This window comes from Dipodomys spectabilis, unplaced genomic scaffold (assembly GCF_019054845.1).
Source record: "Dipodomys spectabilis isolate Male_0828 unplaced genomic scaffold, ASM1905484v1 ptg000212l, whole genome shotgun sequence".
In the NCBI taxonomy this organism is placed as follows: Eukaryota; Metazoa; Chordata; class Mammalia; order Rodentia; family Heteromyidae; genus Dipodomys; species Dipodomys spectabilis.
The window spans coordinates 1072574-1088993 of record NW_024870889.1 but is presented as its reverse complement, the minus strand read 5'-3'; the positions used below and the strand labels follow the sequence as shown (position 1 = coordinate 1088993).

The 16420-nt window shown below is 49.3% G+C and overlaps 1 protein-coding gene across 1 annotated transcript in view; it reads right to left on the bottom strand.

Moving 5' to 3' along the window:
* Nucleotides 1-14551, bottom strand: part of Rcor1 (REST corepressor 1) — an 86069-nt gene extending 71518 nt beyond the window's left edge. Inside the window, exons 1-2 of the mRNA XM_042696879.1 lie at nt 14275-14551; nt 14136-14195 (exon numbers count right to left, since the gene is read on the bottom strand). Coding sequence (XP_042552813.1) covers nt 14136-14195; nt 14275-14551 — 337 coding nt within the window. The remainder of the gene's footprint in view (nt 1-14135; nt 14196-14274) is intronic.
* Between the last annotated feature and the right edge of the window lie 1869 nt (nt 14552-16420).

Sequence of the window (16420 nt, the reverse complement as noted above, 5' to 3'; positions counted from 1 at the left end):
AGAACTGTATAATCTGACAGAAAAATCAGTGTTCAGCTGCCAGAAGTTTAAGGAGTCAGGCATGGGGCTTGAACTCAGGGCCTGGGCCCTGTCCCCGAGCTTTTTGCTCAAGGCTAGTGCTCTACCACTTTGAGCCACAGCTCCACTTCTGGTTTTCTGGTGATTAATTGGAGGGAAGAGTCTCACAGACTTTCCTGCCTGGGCTGGCTCTGAACTGTGATCCCCATCACTTCTCTTACATAATGAACACCTAAAAACATGTGCTGAGAGAACGTATGAAAGCAACAGACACTCCATAGGGAGAATTATGCTCTCAATACACTAAAAAATACAAAATACCCTACCACATCTCATCTGACTCTTTCCAATGTCATACATTGGAAAATTTAAATTACTACTTCTTTCACAATTCAGCAGTCAACAAGTAAGCTGTCTATGATAGAAGCCACACGCTTGCAAAGATGCCTAATAATTACTAGCATTGTCAACTGCATTGTTTAGAAAATCTCTCTGCTCTCTCTGCTCTTTTCTAGCTCTTTCCTCTCTCTTTCCTCTCTTTCCCAGCTCTCTCTTATTCCCAGGCCTTTCCCAGCCACGTGGAGTGCCAATCTTGCCTGGTCCCAGCAGGTCTACTGTATAAACCTACCCCTTACCTGGAAAAAAAAAAGAAAGAAAGAAAATCTGCACTTGAACTAACTCATCTCAGCACATCCACTTTGAAAGCATTAATTGCACAAGGTTTTCCCGTTGATAGCCCGTCCGTGTGTGCAAGGCACCCACTCAAATCACCTCTCCCTCCCCTTCTCCTCTTTTTTACTTCCTACACCAATATTTCAACTTTTTTTTTTTTTTTTTGGTCGGTCGTGGGGCCTGAACTCTGGGCCTGGGCGCTGTTCCTCAGCTCTTCAGCTCAAGGTGAGCGCTCTGCCACTTGAGCCACAGCACCACTTCCAGCTTTTTCTGCTTATGTGGTGCTGAGGAATCAAACCCAAGACCACATGCACACAAGGCCAGCGCTCTACCACTGAGCCACCTTCACAGCCTTCAACATATTTCTTTTATGAAGATTTTTATCAGCATACATTAATTGCCAAGAAATTTCACCGTTTCCACATTTCCACACACGCACAATGTCCCCCACCAACCTTACTCCTCTACCACTCTCTCCTTGTTCCCCTCTCCCCTTTCATTCATTCATTCATTCATTCATTCATGTCGGTTATGGCTTGAACTCTGGGCCTGGGTGCTGTCCTTGCACTCTTCAGCTCAAGGTTAGCGCTCTACCACTTGAGCCACAGCACCATTCACTTCCGGTTTTCTAGTGGTTTATTGGAGATAAGAGTATCACAGACTTTCCTGCCTGGGCTGCCTTTGAACCGTGATCCCCTCAGATCTCAGCTTCCTGAGAAGCTAGGATTACAGGCGTGAGCCACCGGCACCCTGCACCTGGCTCAGCTTATGTCTTAATAAAGCATAAAATGTGGTTTTCAATGTTTGTTTGCTTGTTTATTGTTAGGTGTGGGGCTTGAACACTAGCCATGAGCACAAAGCTGCTCAGGAACAGCGCTTGGCCCTGAGTTCAAGCCCCAGGACTGGGGGAGGGATGTGGGGGGGGGGGGTTAATCCAATGGCTCACACCTGTAATCCTAGCTACTCAAGAGGCTGAGATCTGAGGATCATGGTTCAAAAACTGCCCAGGAAAAGAAGTCTGTGAGACACTTATCTTCAATCAGCCACCAGAAAATCAAAAGTGGGGCTGTAGCTCAAAGTATAGAGCACTAGCCTTCATTAAAGGGTTCAGGGAGACAGGAGCTGGTGGCTAACGCCTATAATCCTAGCTACTCAGGAGGCTGAGATCTGAGGATCGAGGTTCAAAGTCAGCCCAGGCAGGAAAGTCCCTGAGACTCTTATCTCCAATAAACCACTAGAAAACTGCAAATGGTGCTGTGGCTCAAGCGCTTGACTTGAGCTGAAGAGCTGAGGGACAGCGCCCAAGCCCAGAGTTCAAGCTCCATGACCAACAAAAAGAAAAAGGACTTCAGGGATGGGAAGGTGGCTCAGTGGTACAGTGCTTGCCTTGCATTTGTGAGGCCCTGGGTTCGATTCCTCAGCACCACATAAGCAAAAGGAGCCGGAAGTGGCGCTGTGGCTCAAGTGGTAGAGTGCTCGCCTTGAGCTGAAGAGCTGAGGGACAGCGCCCAGGCCCAGAGTTCAGGCCCCATGACCAACCAAAAAAAAAAAAAACAAAACAAAAACTTTAAAAGGTTTTATTTGTTGTGTTTTGGTGCTAGGAATGGAATTCAGGTGCCCCTGTCTTTGTGCTCAAGGGTAGTGCTCTACCCCTTGAGCCACAGCTCTCCTTCAGCTTTTTTTTTTTTTTTTGGTTGTGGGGCCTGAACTCTGGGCCTGGGCGCTGTCCCCCAGCTCTTCAGCTGTAGACCAGGGCTCTGCCACTTGAGCCTCAGTCCCACTTCCAGCTTTTTCTGCTTATGTGGTGCTGAGGAATCGAACCCAGGGCCTCATGCATGCAAGGCAAGTGATCTACCACTGAACCACCTTCCCAGTGCCTCCTTCAGCTTTTTTGAAGATAAAAGTCTAACAGGCTTTCCTTCCCAGGCTGGCTTTGAACTGTGATCCTCAGATCTCACCTCCTGAATAGCTAGGATTTCAGGCGTGAGCCACTGGCACCCAGCTAAAGGGCATTCTTCCCTCTCCTCTCTGTTCACACTGCCTCCCTTTCCTTGCTCTCCCCTCCCTCCTCCTCACCTCACCACCAACCATCTACCTTCCAATACCAAGGAAATATCCAGGGATACTTTCTAAATTACACTTCTCTCACATTAATTAGATGTAGTAATTCTTAAATAACTTACTTTTTAGAAAACAACTAAAAATAACTATCCTTTGAAGAATTCTGTATTACAATCAATGTATTAAACAGATTTCAGGGAGCAGTGAGATCAGATCAAACACTTATCATCAGTTCTAAAATGAACCGTGGCTATAAGAAAACAAATATTGCCAGGTACTGGTGGCTCATGCCTATAATCCCAGCTACTCAGAAGGCTGAGATCTGAGGGTTGCAGTTCAAAGCCAGCCTTGGGCAGGAAAGTCCATGGGACTCTTATCTCCAATAAACCACTAGAAAACCAGAAGTGGTGCTGTGGCTCAAGTGGTAGAGTGCCAGCCTTGAGCTGAAGAGCTGAGGGACAGCACCCAGGCCCAGAGTTCAAGACCCACGACCTGCCAAAAAAAAAAAAGAAAAGAAACGAATTATTCTGGTTTCTAAAATTCAAGTTGAGTACTCTAATCCAAAAAATCCAAAATCTCAAATGCTTCCAAAGATTTCAGATTCCAGCTGTCCTTTAGCCAGACACCAGTGGCTTATGCCTGCAATCCTAGCCACTCATGAAATTGAGATCTAAGGATCACAGTTCAAAGCAATCCCGGACAGACAAATTCATGAGACTCTTACCTCCAACTAGTAATTACCAAAAAGCCGGACACAGATGTGTGGCTCAAGTTGTAGAGCACCAGCTCTGGGTGGAAAAAAGGCACTAACCAAGGCCCTGAATTCAAGCCTATTAAAATTTCAAAGCATTCATATTTTCAGACTAGGCATGGTCAATTGGTGTGGGTGTATATATACATATAAAATTGATAATATTTAACATAATTATGAGTGTAAATGTTAATGTTTAACATTAGTAATTTAATATTCAATGTTTAGTATTAATAAAAAAAAATTTTGGTGAGTCATGGGGCTTGAACTCAGGGCCTGGGCACTGTACCTGAGCTCTTTTGCTCAAGGCTAGTGCGCTACCATTTTGAGCCACAGCTCCACTTCTGGTCTTCTGATGGATAACTGGAGATAAAAGTCTCATGGAGGGACTGATTTATGTAATTGTAACCCCTCTGTATATCACCTTTATAACAATTTAAAATTAGTATGTATACACATATATGTATAAGCACTTGAATTACTCTAGGAACCAGCAATTTTACACCTACTACATGCAGACTTCCTGGAAAATACAAGCAGTCTCCTAAGTAGCTGAGACTACAGGCATTCACAACTAATTTTACCTGGCTTAACTGTTATTTTTTTTTTTTTGTCGGTCGTGGGGCTTGAACTCTGGGCTTGGGTGCTGTCCCTGGGCTCTTCAACTCAAGGCGAACACTCTACCACTTGAGTTACAGTGTCACTTCCAGTTTTCTGGTGGTTTATTGGAAATAAGAGTCTCACGGACTTTCATACCCGTGTTTGCTTTGAACCGAGATCCTCAGATCTCAGCCTCCTGAGTAGCTAGGATTACAGGCGTGAGCCACTGGTGCCTGACTTAACTGTTAATTTAAAAATAGCTAATTTTGTTATGTGACATTCTCCTCAATTAAAAAAAAACAAATGTATAAACCAATGGTAGTAGCACAAGTTGGAGGCCATACATACCAAGACCCTGCCTCAAAAAACAGAAAAGAAGACCTGGGAATGTGGCTTAGTGGTAGAGTGCTTTTTCCCTAGCATGCAAGAAGCCCTGGGTTCAAGTCCTCAGCACCACATACAAATCATATTTGCCCCCACAGCCAAAAACCCATTTATTTATTTTTTGGTGCCAGTCCCGGGTCTTGATCTCGGAGTCTGGGTGTTGTTCCTGTGCATTTATCCTCAAGGCTAGCAGTCTAAGATTTGACCCACAGCTCTACTTCCATCTTTTTAGTGGTTACTTGGACATAGGATTTCAGGAACTTTCCTGACTACACTGGCTTCAAACCAATCCTCAGATCTCATACTGCTAAGTAGCTAGGATTCCAGGCTCACACCCGTAATCCTATCTACTCAGGAGGCCACAATATGAAGATCAAGGCTCAAAGCAAATTTACCTCCAACTAGCAAAAAAGAAAAAGAAAAAAAAAAGCAGATTTGGAGCTATGGCTCAAGTTGTACAGCACGAACCTTGAGCAAAACTCAGAAACTGAGTTTAAGCCCTTAGAACCAGCAAGAAGAGGAAAGGGGAGAAGAGAGGGGAGAGGAAGAGGAGGGAGGGGAAGGAGAGAGGGGAAAGAGGAAGGGGAAGGGGGAGAGGGAGAAAGGAGGGGGGAAGGAGGGGGAGAAGGAGGAGAGAGGGGGAGGGGAGAGGGAAAGATCAGGATACCAGTGAGCCCCCAGCACCAGTACCCAAGTCCTTCTGTAGTGTTAGATGGAAGTCAGGGCCTCTATCACTAACCTACACCTCCCACAACCACTCATACATACATTCTGTTCGTGCTATGTATGTGTATGTATGTTTGTGTCATACGCATAGAGTATATATACTATACAGAAGGTGTCGATACGGCAGAGCTATGACTTGAACTCAGGAGCCTAACCCTCTGCTGGCTTCCGAGACTTACTTCTATCACAAATGGTGCTCTCCTACTTAGAGCCACACCTCCAGCCTGGCTTTAGCTGATTACTTTTCTGCCCAAGCTGGCTTAGAATCTTCTATCTCAGCTTCCCAACTAGCTAAAATTACAGGCATGTGTTACAATGCCCAGCACCCGTGCGTGTCCTTTTAAATTTGGATTTTAAGTCATGAAACCACTAAAATACCATAACATTTGAGGTCACATGGGAAAAACAAAAACAAAAAACTATAAACACTTTATTTATATATAAATCATTTTGTTGTCATGGAGCTTGAAGCGTGGGTTCTGTCCCTGAGTTTTTTGCTCAAGGCTAGTGCTTCTGGCTTTTTTTTTACCTTTTCTTTTTTTGTTTTGTCGATTGTGGGGCTTGAACTCAGAGCCTGGGCGCTGTCCCTCAGCTCTTCAGCTCAAGGTGAGCACCCTACCACTTGAACCACAGTGCTACTTCCAGTTTTTCTGGTGGCTAACTGGAGATAAGAGTCTCACAAGCCTTGCTTCCCCGGCTGGCAATCCTCAGATCTCAGCCTCCTGAGTAGCTAGGATGACAGAAATGAGCCACCAGCGCCCAGTGATGTTTTTCCTTTCTTAGTAATATACAAAATAATGATGCCTCTTCTAGATGATGGCAACTTACTTAGACTGAGTTAATAACACTGGGCAGGTTATCAGATGAACCCTAACACTAAACTACTCAGTCTCTCAGTGTCCCAAGTGCAATATGAAGATAATAACTTCACCTCATATGACTGTCGGGACAGTTAAATAATTTAATAGTGTTCAAACCAGCCTGGCACAAAATAAGCACTACACTGACCTGGCACTGATACATCGTTCTTTAGAGGGCCTTCCATTAGTGATGAAAGGCGGTGCCTCCTGATCACATGCATCTTTTCCCAAGTACCAGTGGTAAATCCCTAAGACAGCTGGATTTAGTTTTAGCTCATAGCATTTAATCTTTCATAGGAAAATGGGAATTGAAGCCATCGTTTTAGCCTTGAACTTGCTACTATAGCTACATGCTAGGCAAAAATTAAACTAGAGCTTTCAAGTCATCTGGAACTATAATTTGGGTCAACAGCTAAACAGCATATCAACATGAACTGAATATCTGTATTTTTATTCCTTTCTAGTCAAGAAACTGAATCCTATATATACACACATTAAAAACAAAAACTATATATGCAACGAAAAATTGATTAATATCCCAAAATATGAATTCATACAAGTCAATAAGAAAAAGATAAAGCCGGCACCAATGGCTCACACCCGTAATCCTATCTACTCAGGAGGCCACAATATGAAGATCAAGGCTCAAAGCAAATTTACCTCCAACTAGCAAAAAAGAAAAAGAAAAAAAAAAGCAGATTTGGAGCTATGGCTCAAGTTGTACAGCACGAACCTTGAGCAAAACTCAGAAACTGAGTTTAAGCCCTTAGAACCAGCAAGAAGAGGAAAGGGGAGAAGAGAGGGGAGAGGAAGAGGAGGGAGGGGAAGGAGAGAGGGGAAAGAGGAAGGGGGAGGGGGAGAGGGAGAAAGGAGGGGGGAAGGAGGGGGAGAAGGAGGAGAGAGGGGGAGGGGAGAGGGAAAGATCAAAATACTGCGTGTAGAGGGACATGCCTGTGAGCACTGGGAATTGGGGTGAGGGTGGGGGGCACTACTACCATACAGAAAAATAACAAAACACTAGTAAGAAGAAACTGACTGGCAAAAATGAAGAATAGGGCTGGGAAGGTGGCTCAGAGGTAGAGTGCTTGCCTTGCATGCCTGTGGCCCTGGGTTCCATTCCTCAGCACCACATAAACAGAAAAAGTTGGAAGTGGCACTGTGGCTCAAGCCATAGAGTGCTAGCCTTGAGCTGAAGAGCTGAGGGACAGAGCCCAGGCCCAGAGTTCAAGCCCCACTACCAACAAAAAATAAATAAAGAAAGCAACCAGTGGCTTCCTTTCAAAGGAGTTTCCCTAGTAGTGAATCAGACTATGCAGGAACCAATTACTTGACAATAACCTGTTACATAAAAATCAGAACCATAGCAGAAACCATTTCGCGAGTACTCACTGAAGTTTGTCAGGCTTTTTACATATAGTATGTCAGTTAATGCCTCGCTGAGGACAGAGTTCCGTTTTCTGTAAACACACAGTGGTCATGACGATCTACCCAGACCAGGTAATTGCAGCCCAAGCTTCCCATCTACTTTATATTGCTTCTAGTTACAAAGATGCTACTCTGTAACTGACATTGCACTGTTTCTGATGAAAAGCAGTAATCCAGGACTGAGAAAACTGAGGCCCTGGAGATAAAAAGTGATCACTCCAGTTCTAACCTTATACTACCTTCAGGGTTGCAGACACAGGACAATTTTTTTTTGGGGGGGGGGGGGGGTCTGGTACTGGGGCTTGAACTCAAGGTTTGGGAACTGTCCCTCACGGTTTTTGTTGTTGTTCTTTTTAGTTACTGTTTTTTCTATCACTCTACACTTGAGTCATAACTCCACTTTCGGCTTTTGCAGGTTAGTTGGAGATAAGAGGCTCTAAGAGTCTCAGAGACTTTCCTGCCCAGAGTTGGCTTTGAACCTGATCCTCAGATCTCAGCCTCCTATGATCTCAGCTAGGATCACAGGCATGAGCCACCAGCACCTGGCTACATTCAATCTTTTGACAATCAACTCTGGGCTCCACCACACTCCTTGACTAATTGGATCATTCACAGGATTCATTATTTCCACTAAAGAAAGCCCTGAGCTCTCATTCTGGCAGACACGTCCCTAAAGCATGCTTCAATCACAAAGCAGTAATCATGACCTGTGAGTTTGAGCATTTTTATAATACAGATTTATACCATACACTGAAGCATAGAAAACAATGCATCTGGAGACAAGCACAGAGCATTGAACTGTCAGTGGAAACAAATGAAAAGCAGGTCAAGCACCTAGTCAGTAGAATTATCTATATCACATGAAAGTGACATTTTATTACTAAGCCAATGATAACCACAAATGTTCAAATCTGATCAAATACACAGAATTCAATGTTCAAAATACAGATTGCAGACAGGTGCTGGTGGCTCACACTTGTAACCCTAGTTACTCAGGAGGCTGAAATCTGAGGATCATGGTTCAACGCCCAAGCAGGAAAGTCCATGAGACTTATCTCCAATTAACTGCCAGAAAACCGGAAGAAGCGCTGTGACTCAAAGTGGTAGAGCTTTAGCCTTAAGCAGAAAAGGCTCAGGGAGAGAACTCAGGCCGAGTTCAAGCCCCCCACCCTCAAAAAAAAAAAAAAAAAAAGGTTGCCCTTTTAAATAACTATTGCCTCAGAAATACCACTAACAATTCCTGCACCAGACATAGTGGCATATGCTAGTGATTTGAGCACCTAGAAGGCTGAGGCCAGACGACCAAGTTTAAGACCAGCCTGGCCTACCTACTAAGACCCTGTCTCATCAACATTAACAAAATCTCCTCCTAGAGGGTTAGAACTATAACTCAGTGATAGAACTTGCCTAGTATATATTAAGTGTGGGTTCAATTCCCAGTACACACACACACACACACACACACACACACAGAACACACACACACACAGAAAATTCTCTTGGGTAAGAGATGTAATTTTAGCATGTGTGAACTGTGATAATGAAAACCAACTTTGGATAAGAGCTTGACATAACACATGCTTCAGAAAACAAAGAACTAAAGAACTAAATAGAGCCAACTCTAACATCCTATCACTGCACTCTTCTGGCTAGAAAATAACAAAGGAAGAATGCCTGAAAATTGACCAAAGAAGCATATAGGGGGCTGGGAAGGTGGCTAAGTGATAGAGCACTTGCCTTGCATGCATGAGGCCCTGGGTTCGATTCCTCAGCATCACATAAGCAAAAAGAAAAAAGCCGGAAGTGGCACTGTGGCTCAAGTGGTAGAGCACTAGCCTTGAGCTGAAATGCTGAGAGACAGCGTCCAGGCCCAGAGTTCAGGCCCCATGACCGGACCCAAAAAAAAAAAAAAAGAAGCATATAGGCATAGATCTTTGTCTACATGCCTATTGGCAAAACCAACAGACTTTTTTTTTTTTTTGGTGGGTCATGCATGGGGCTTGAACTCTGAGCCTGGGCGCTGTCCCTCGGCTCTTCAGCTCAAGGCAAGCGCTCTACCACTTGAGCTACAGCGCCACTTCCCGTTTTCTAGTGGTTTATTGGAGATAAGAGTCTCAGGGACTTTCCTGCCCAAGGCTGGCTTGAACTGCGATCCTCAGATCTCAGCCTCCTGAGTAGCTAGGATTACAGGCATGAGCCACCAGCTGCCACTAAACAACAGACATTTTTTATAGCAAACACCCATTTGTTTCAAAATAAGAGACACTTGGCTAGTGGAGGAAAGAACCAGAGAAAAGATGCATAGGAAAGCATCTGCCCTATGACTTGTAAATGCTGAGTTCTAAGGGGACCTGAGGACCATCTGCCAGAGTGCAGTGTGGCACACACAGACTGGGTACCATAGGTGGGAACGAGGCCCAAACGAAAGATGGCGCTTTGATTTTTGTTTTTATTTTATACCTGTCCTGGGACTTGGAACTCAGGGACTGGGCACTGTCCCTGAGCCTCTTGTACTCAAGACTAATGCTTTATCACTTGAGAAACAGCTCTACTTCTAGGTTTTTCTAAGTAGTTAATTAGAAATACAAGACTGTCTTGCCTGGAGTGACTTCAAACCACAATCCTCAGATCTCAGCCTAGCTAGCATTTTAGACATGAGCCATGGGCCACTGGGGCTTTGTTTTTGTTGTTCGAGACTGGCACCTTTGGGCTGGGAAGGTGGCTTAGTGGCAAAGTGCTTGCCTAGCATGCGTGAAGCCCTGGGTTGGATTCCTCAGTTCCACATAAACAGAAAAAGCCAGAAGTGGCACCGTAGCTCAAGTGGTAGAGCACTAGCCTTGCAAAAAAAAACTCAGTGCCTAGGCCCTGAGTTCAAACCCCAGGACCAGCAAAAGAAGAAGAAGAAAAAAAAAAAACTGGCACCCTTACCACCCTTGGGCCATAGCTCCACTTACAGCTTTTTGGTGATTAACCAGAGAAAAGACTTAAGTTTCATGAACTCTCCTGTCCCGGGCAGGCTTCAAACTGCACTCCTAGACCTCAGCCTCCTGAGTAGCTGGGATTACAAATGTGAGCCACCATTGCCCAGTGTTTTGCTTTTCATTCTAAATGGTCACACTTTCTTTCACTTGAGATATTTTTACCCACCGAAAAATAGCTCACATCCCACTGATATGGAGGTCTTCAGAGAACTAAATCAATACGTCAGAACCAGTGTGCTCTATTCATCTTAATTATCCTACATGATAATTAAGTGATCCTACATGAACTATACAGTGACTGTCAAGTAACCTTAGCTCCAACCATTCTAGAAAGATGACTTAAAAAATTAAAATCAACTTGAATTTCATTCACACTTTTACCACATATACATGCTGGAACTTAGGACCTGGGCACCGTCCCTAAGCTTCTGCTCAAGGCCAGCACTCTACCACTTGGCCACAGCACCACTTCTGGATCTTTCTGTTTATGTGGTACTGAGGAATTGAACCCAGGGCTTCATGCCCCACATATACTTTTTTTTTAAAGCTTTTATTAGTCAAGCACCAGTGGCTCAGGCTTATAATCCTACTCTGGAGGCTGAGATATGAGAATAACAATTCAAAGCCAACCTAGGTAAGAAAGTCCATGAGACTCTTATCTCTAATTAGCTACCAAAAGAACTGGAAATGGAGCTGTGGCCCAAAGTGGTACAACACCAGCCTTGTGCAGCAAAGGTCAGGGGCAACATTTTGGCCCTGAATTTAATCCCCATGACCAGCACACCAAAAAGAGAAGGAGAGAAAAAAAAAAAAAAAAAAGACTTAAGTCTAAGGACAAAAAAAAAAAACTATAAAGAAATGAAAATGGTGTACCATTTCTATTACAAAATAGAAATTTTTTTTTTTTTTTGTGGGTCGTGGAGTTTGAACTCTGGGCCTTCAGTTCCAGAGTAGCGTTCTACCACCTGAGCTACAGCACCACTGCCAGTTTACTGTGGTTAACTGGAGGTAAGAGTCTCATGCACTTTCCTGCCAAGGCTGGCTTTGAACCTCGATCCTCAGCTCTCAGCCTTCTGAGTAGCTAGGATTACAGGCGTGAGCCACCAGTGATCGGCTTAGATTTTAAATTAAATGAGAATACACATGAAAAATCACTAAGAAATAGTAAAGTTTCACAATATTCAGCTATATCTAGAAGTATGTCCTACCACTCAGATTGACAACACAGGGTTTGAAATAACTTCACACCATTTAACTTCCTTTCCAGACTTCAAATGAACACAATAGGAAATGTGGAAATGTTAACATCAAAACTCAATCCACTGACAAACAGCATTTGAGCATTCCAAATGCTTTACTTTCTAGAATAGAGGGGCTCTAGCAAGTCTATGCCTTGTACAAATCCTATGGTAAAGACAGTAGAAAACATGGACCTTTTGCCAGGCTCTGCTGGCTCACGCCTGTAATCCTAGCTACTCAGGAGGCTGAGATATGAGGATCAGGGTTCAAAGCCAGCCCAGGTAGGAAAGTCCGTGAGACTCTTATCTCCAAATAAACCACTAGAAAACCGGAAGTGGTGCTGTGGCTCCAGCGGTAGAGTGCTCACCTTGATCTGAAGAGCTGAGGGACAGCGCCCAGGCCCAGAGTTCAAGCCCCACGACCGACAAAAAAAAAACAAGGACCTTTTCACACTTGCTATTTCAAAGAACACAGGTCAGGTTTCTTACTAACAATGTAAGGCTGGCATTATTCTTAGCTGAGTCAGAAATGTAGATCTTGTGACCACTGAATAGATAAAGCTTTCAAAATTAATGTAGCAACAACTGAACAACCTTCTCAAAGATTTTCTCAATTTTTTTTTTTGGGGGGGGGGTCGTGAGGCCTGAACTCTGAGCCTGGGTGCTGTCCCTGAACTCTTCAGCTCAAGGCTAGGGCTCTCCACAGCACCATTTCTGGTTTTCTGGTGGTTAATTGGAGATGAGTCTCACAGACTTTCCTGCCCCTGCTGGCTTTGAACTGTGATCCTCAGATCTCAGCCTCCTGAGTAGCTAGGATGACAGGCGTGAGCCAGCAGAGCCTGGCAAAAGGTCCATGTTTTCCTGCCCCTGCTGGCTTTGATCCTCAGATCTCAGCCCCCTGAGTAGTTAGGGTTACAAGCGTGAGCCACCTGCGCCTGGCTTGATTTTTTTTTTTAATTACATGAAGGGAACCTTGGTGACAACCTTTATGTTTTGTGGATTTCTGCAGACTTGACCTACAAAATGAAGATAGGGTCAACTGTAACCAAAAAAAAAAAAAAAAACAGAATGCTTCCCCTGGTGGCCAGTCCAGGAATGGGGGAGCCCTTGCATGGAAGAGAGGCTTGGCCTCCAAGTTCTAGGCTGTCACTCACAAATGAGAAGTGACTACCAGAAAAGGGAGGAACGATCAAAACCGCTAACAGGGCTTTAAAGGGAATATGAATCTGAGGTGGGACTACATAAATGTAGAAGACTGGAGTCGATAAAACAAATTCCAGAAGGTAAACGTGGAGCAGTCCTTTACTTCGAGAGGATGCAAGATCTCTGGGGATCCACCCTGTTTTAAATTCTCAAGTACACCTAGAGTTTAGTATCTCAATAACAGCTTTAGAGCTATCTTTTTTTTTTCCCAAGGACTAGATCCTTGCTATTTTCCCAGTCTTGTTTCCTAGGAAAAGCATTTATATTTTTAAAAAGCAAAGTAGTGGTGTAACCTACTTATAGCCTCCAGCTCTTAAAGCCCTCCAACCAGGACTCGACTCCAGCCGTACAAGGCTCTCTTTTGAAATTCCTTTCTGAACCAAAGGCCCACATCCTTTCAAACACCTTCGGTAACAACCACCTTTAAATACAGACTCACACAGAGACTGGCTGAGAACCACTTGCATTAAAATCTGTCGAATTCCTTTGTCTGATTGGATTTTCCTTCCCTTGTACCACTTTAAATTTGCTTCCACACAGACAGTGGCAAGGGGAGCAAATGCTTCATACTTGAGTATAAGGACTTCTAGTCGATGAAAATCAATGGTTAGCAAAGCTTATAATGGTTCCAGTCTTTCAGAATCTCCACACACAAGTAACCCACAAAGGGGGGAGGGAGGTTAAAGGAAATGCACACAGGCTCACAAATAGGTCCAAAAATCAAACTGCCACACGCGAGGCTGCGGCGCTCAGGCAGGCGCCCCCTGGAAAGCACACTTCTTTTATGACTTGATTTGGGGGGTGGTGTGCCTCAGGATGGAGGTGAGTCAGAAGCCAGTGAGGGCCAGGCTGGTTCCGAGCGGGGGGGGGGGGGGGGGGGGGATCGTCTCAGGAACCCGTCGTTCCTGGCGCCCCGAGACCCCCGGCTCCCAGGAGCTGCCGCCCGCCCGGCCCGGGCCCCGCCAGGGAGCGGCTCACCTGGACCCGAGGGCCCCCGCGCCCCGCGGTCAGGTGTGGCCACGGGCAACGCTCGGGAGCGCAGGCCGGCCCGAGCGGGGCCCGCGGGCGCCGGGCGCGGGGATCTGCCGCACCCCCGCGGGCGGCCCGAGCCCCGCGGCCCGCGCGCGCCCCCCGCCCAGCCCCGCAGGGCCCCACGCACAAAAAGAAAGTTGTCGCCGGGCCGGCGCCGCTGGGGGGCCGGCCGGGCGCTACTCACCGGGGTCGAAGTCGGGCACGGCCGCCTGGTACTGGGGTCCCACCCGCATGCCGCCGCCACCTGCGGGGAACAGAGCGGGGCGGTCAGCGCGGGCCGGGCCGGCCGGGCCGGGCGCGGCGCGGCGGCGGCGGCGACCTACCGTGCTCCTCGTCGCTGGACGAGCCCGAGCTGCCCTCCTCCCAGGAGTTGCTGCCGCTATTGCCATTGGGCGCCGCGGCCGCCGCCAAACTTTTATTCTGGCCATTATTGGGGGCGGCGGCCGCGGCGGCGGCGGCGGCGGCCGAGGCGGAGGCGGCCGAGGCGGCGGCGGCGGCGGCGGCGGCGGAGGTGGCGGCGGCCGAGGCGGCGGCCGCCGCGGTGTTCCTCCCCCGCCGCTTCCCTGAGACCTCGGGGCCCTTCTCCACCATGGCCGGCATCGGCGGGGCCTGGGGCCGGGCCGAAGTGACGGGGACCCCGGCTCTCGAGGCGCGGGCGCCGGGCCGCGGGCAGGGGGCGCGGGCGGGCGCGGGCCCGGGCCGGGCGAGCGCTGGGGAGCCCACAGGCGTGAGTTGGGGGCTTGGAGAGACCCAGACCCGCACCGCGCTGCGCCGCCTCAAGCCCCCGGCGCCGACCCCAGTGCAACTTTGGCTCTCATCGCCGCCCGCACTTGGCTGGCTCTAACTACTCCGCGAGCCGCGGGCGGGGGGGGCGGGGCCTGCGCGCGGCGGGGGGGGGGGCGGCCCGCGCGCAACCTAACTCGTCGCGCTCAGGCCCCGCCCCCCAGCGGCGCCATTGGTTCTCGGGAGACCCTGACGCCGAACGGAGCCTGGATTGGCTGCATCGCGAGTCCGTCAGCGGGAGGGGGCGGGAGCGCGGGGAAGGGAGGCCCGGAGCTTCCGCTGGCTAGTTGGGTTGACGCGTACCGCCCGCCGTACGTGGTTGGAGGCTGGCGCTCGCTCGCCGCCCCATGATCCCTCTCTCGAGGCCACCGCGCGGGGCCGACCGGGCGCCCCGCCCCTTCCCCGGCCCCCGGCCCTCCCGCCGCGCCGCGCGGCCCCCGCCCCGCGCCCGCGGGCCCCGCGGGGCTCCCGCCGGCTCCTCCCTGTCGGGGCTCCCCACGCGGCTGCAGGAGCCGCGGTCCCCGGCGGGACTACTTTCCCCCGCGCGGAGGAGTACGGCAGCCTGCATGGGCGCTGTACAAAGACCGAAAACTAATTGGGAGAAACTAATTGTGCCGCCACCTTCCCCGGAGCCCGGGCCGCCGGGGGCTGCGCACCCCGGGGAGCCGCGGCGGCTGCGCCGGGCGGGAGGCACGCTCCGCTAATTGCGGGGACCGGCGGGGCCGGCCCGGGGGAGGCGGGCCGGGGGGTCCCGGCGCGGCGGGGCCGGCCCGGGGGAGGCGGGCCCGGGCGGAGCGGGAGGGGAGAGCGCGGCGGGTCCATGGCGGCCCCGGCCCGCCCCCCTGCCCGCCCGCCCGCGGCGGTGGCCGGCCGCGCCCGTCCCGGGGACCCCCGGGGGCTGGAGGGATGGCTTTTTCCTGGACGCTCAGCGTGGGCACGGTGTACCCCGCGCCCGATAAGCATAGCTACCGGAAGAAATCAGGGGTTTTACGGTTTCCTTCTCTTCCACATTTGGGATCCTCGCCGCGCCGCCAGGGCCAAGGCTGGCAGGCACACCTGTAATCCCCGCCCTCTGGAAGTTGAGGCCGGAGAACTGGGGTCCCAGGTCAACCCGAGGTGTCCCGTGAGTCTGTCTCAAAAATGGAAGAAGGGAGGACGGTGAGGGACAGCCGTCCAGCCTCCTGCGCGCCGGCCAGGGCGGCGTCCGGGCCGGCAGGAGCACGGGCTGCGCTGCCCGGGGCGGCTGGACACGGAGATGAGCGGCCTGCCAGCGTGAGAAGGTGACCGAGTCAGGACGGGCTCACCCCAGACACCCAAGCTTGAGGCCACTTCCGGAAACAAGCACGGAGAGCCAGAGAGCCGGGAGCCTCCACAGCTTCATCAGGCCAAGCCAGGGTCCCGCTCTCCTGCCCAGCCTCTCTCTGCCAGCCTCTGCCCGCCAGTGAACATGGAGGGTGGGCCGGGCTGATGGAAGCTGACACCGGACTGCGCACTTGGACCCTCCCTGCCTCTTTCCACCCCATAACCCGGACCTCAAATCCTGGCTAGGTTGTGGGCACCTCTCTGGTCCTCACAGGCCAGACCCTACTCTGGTGTGACCCCAAAACCATATGGACACCATATTGGCCTGCAGCTTCTCAGCCTCCTCAGCCATAAAACCGGGAATGGAACCTACTTCCAAGCATA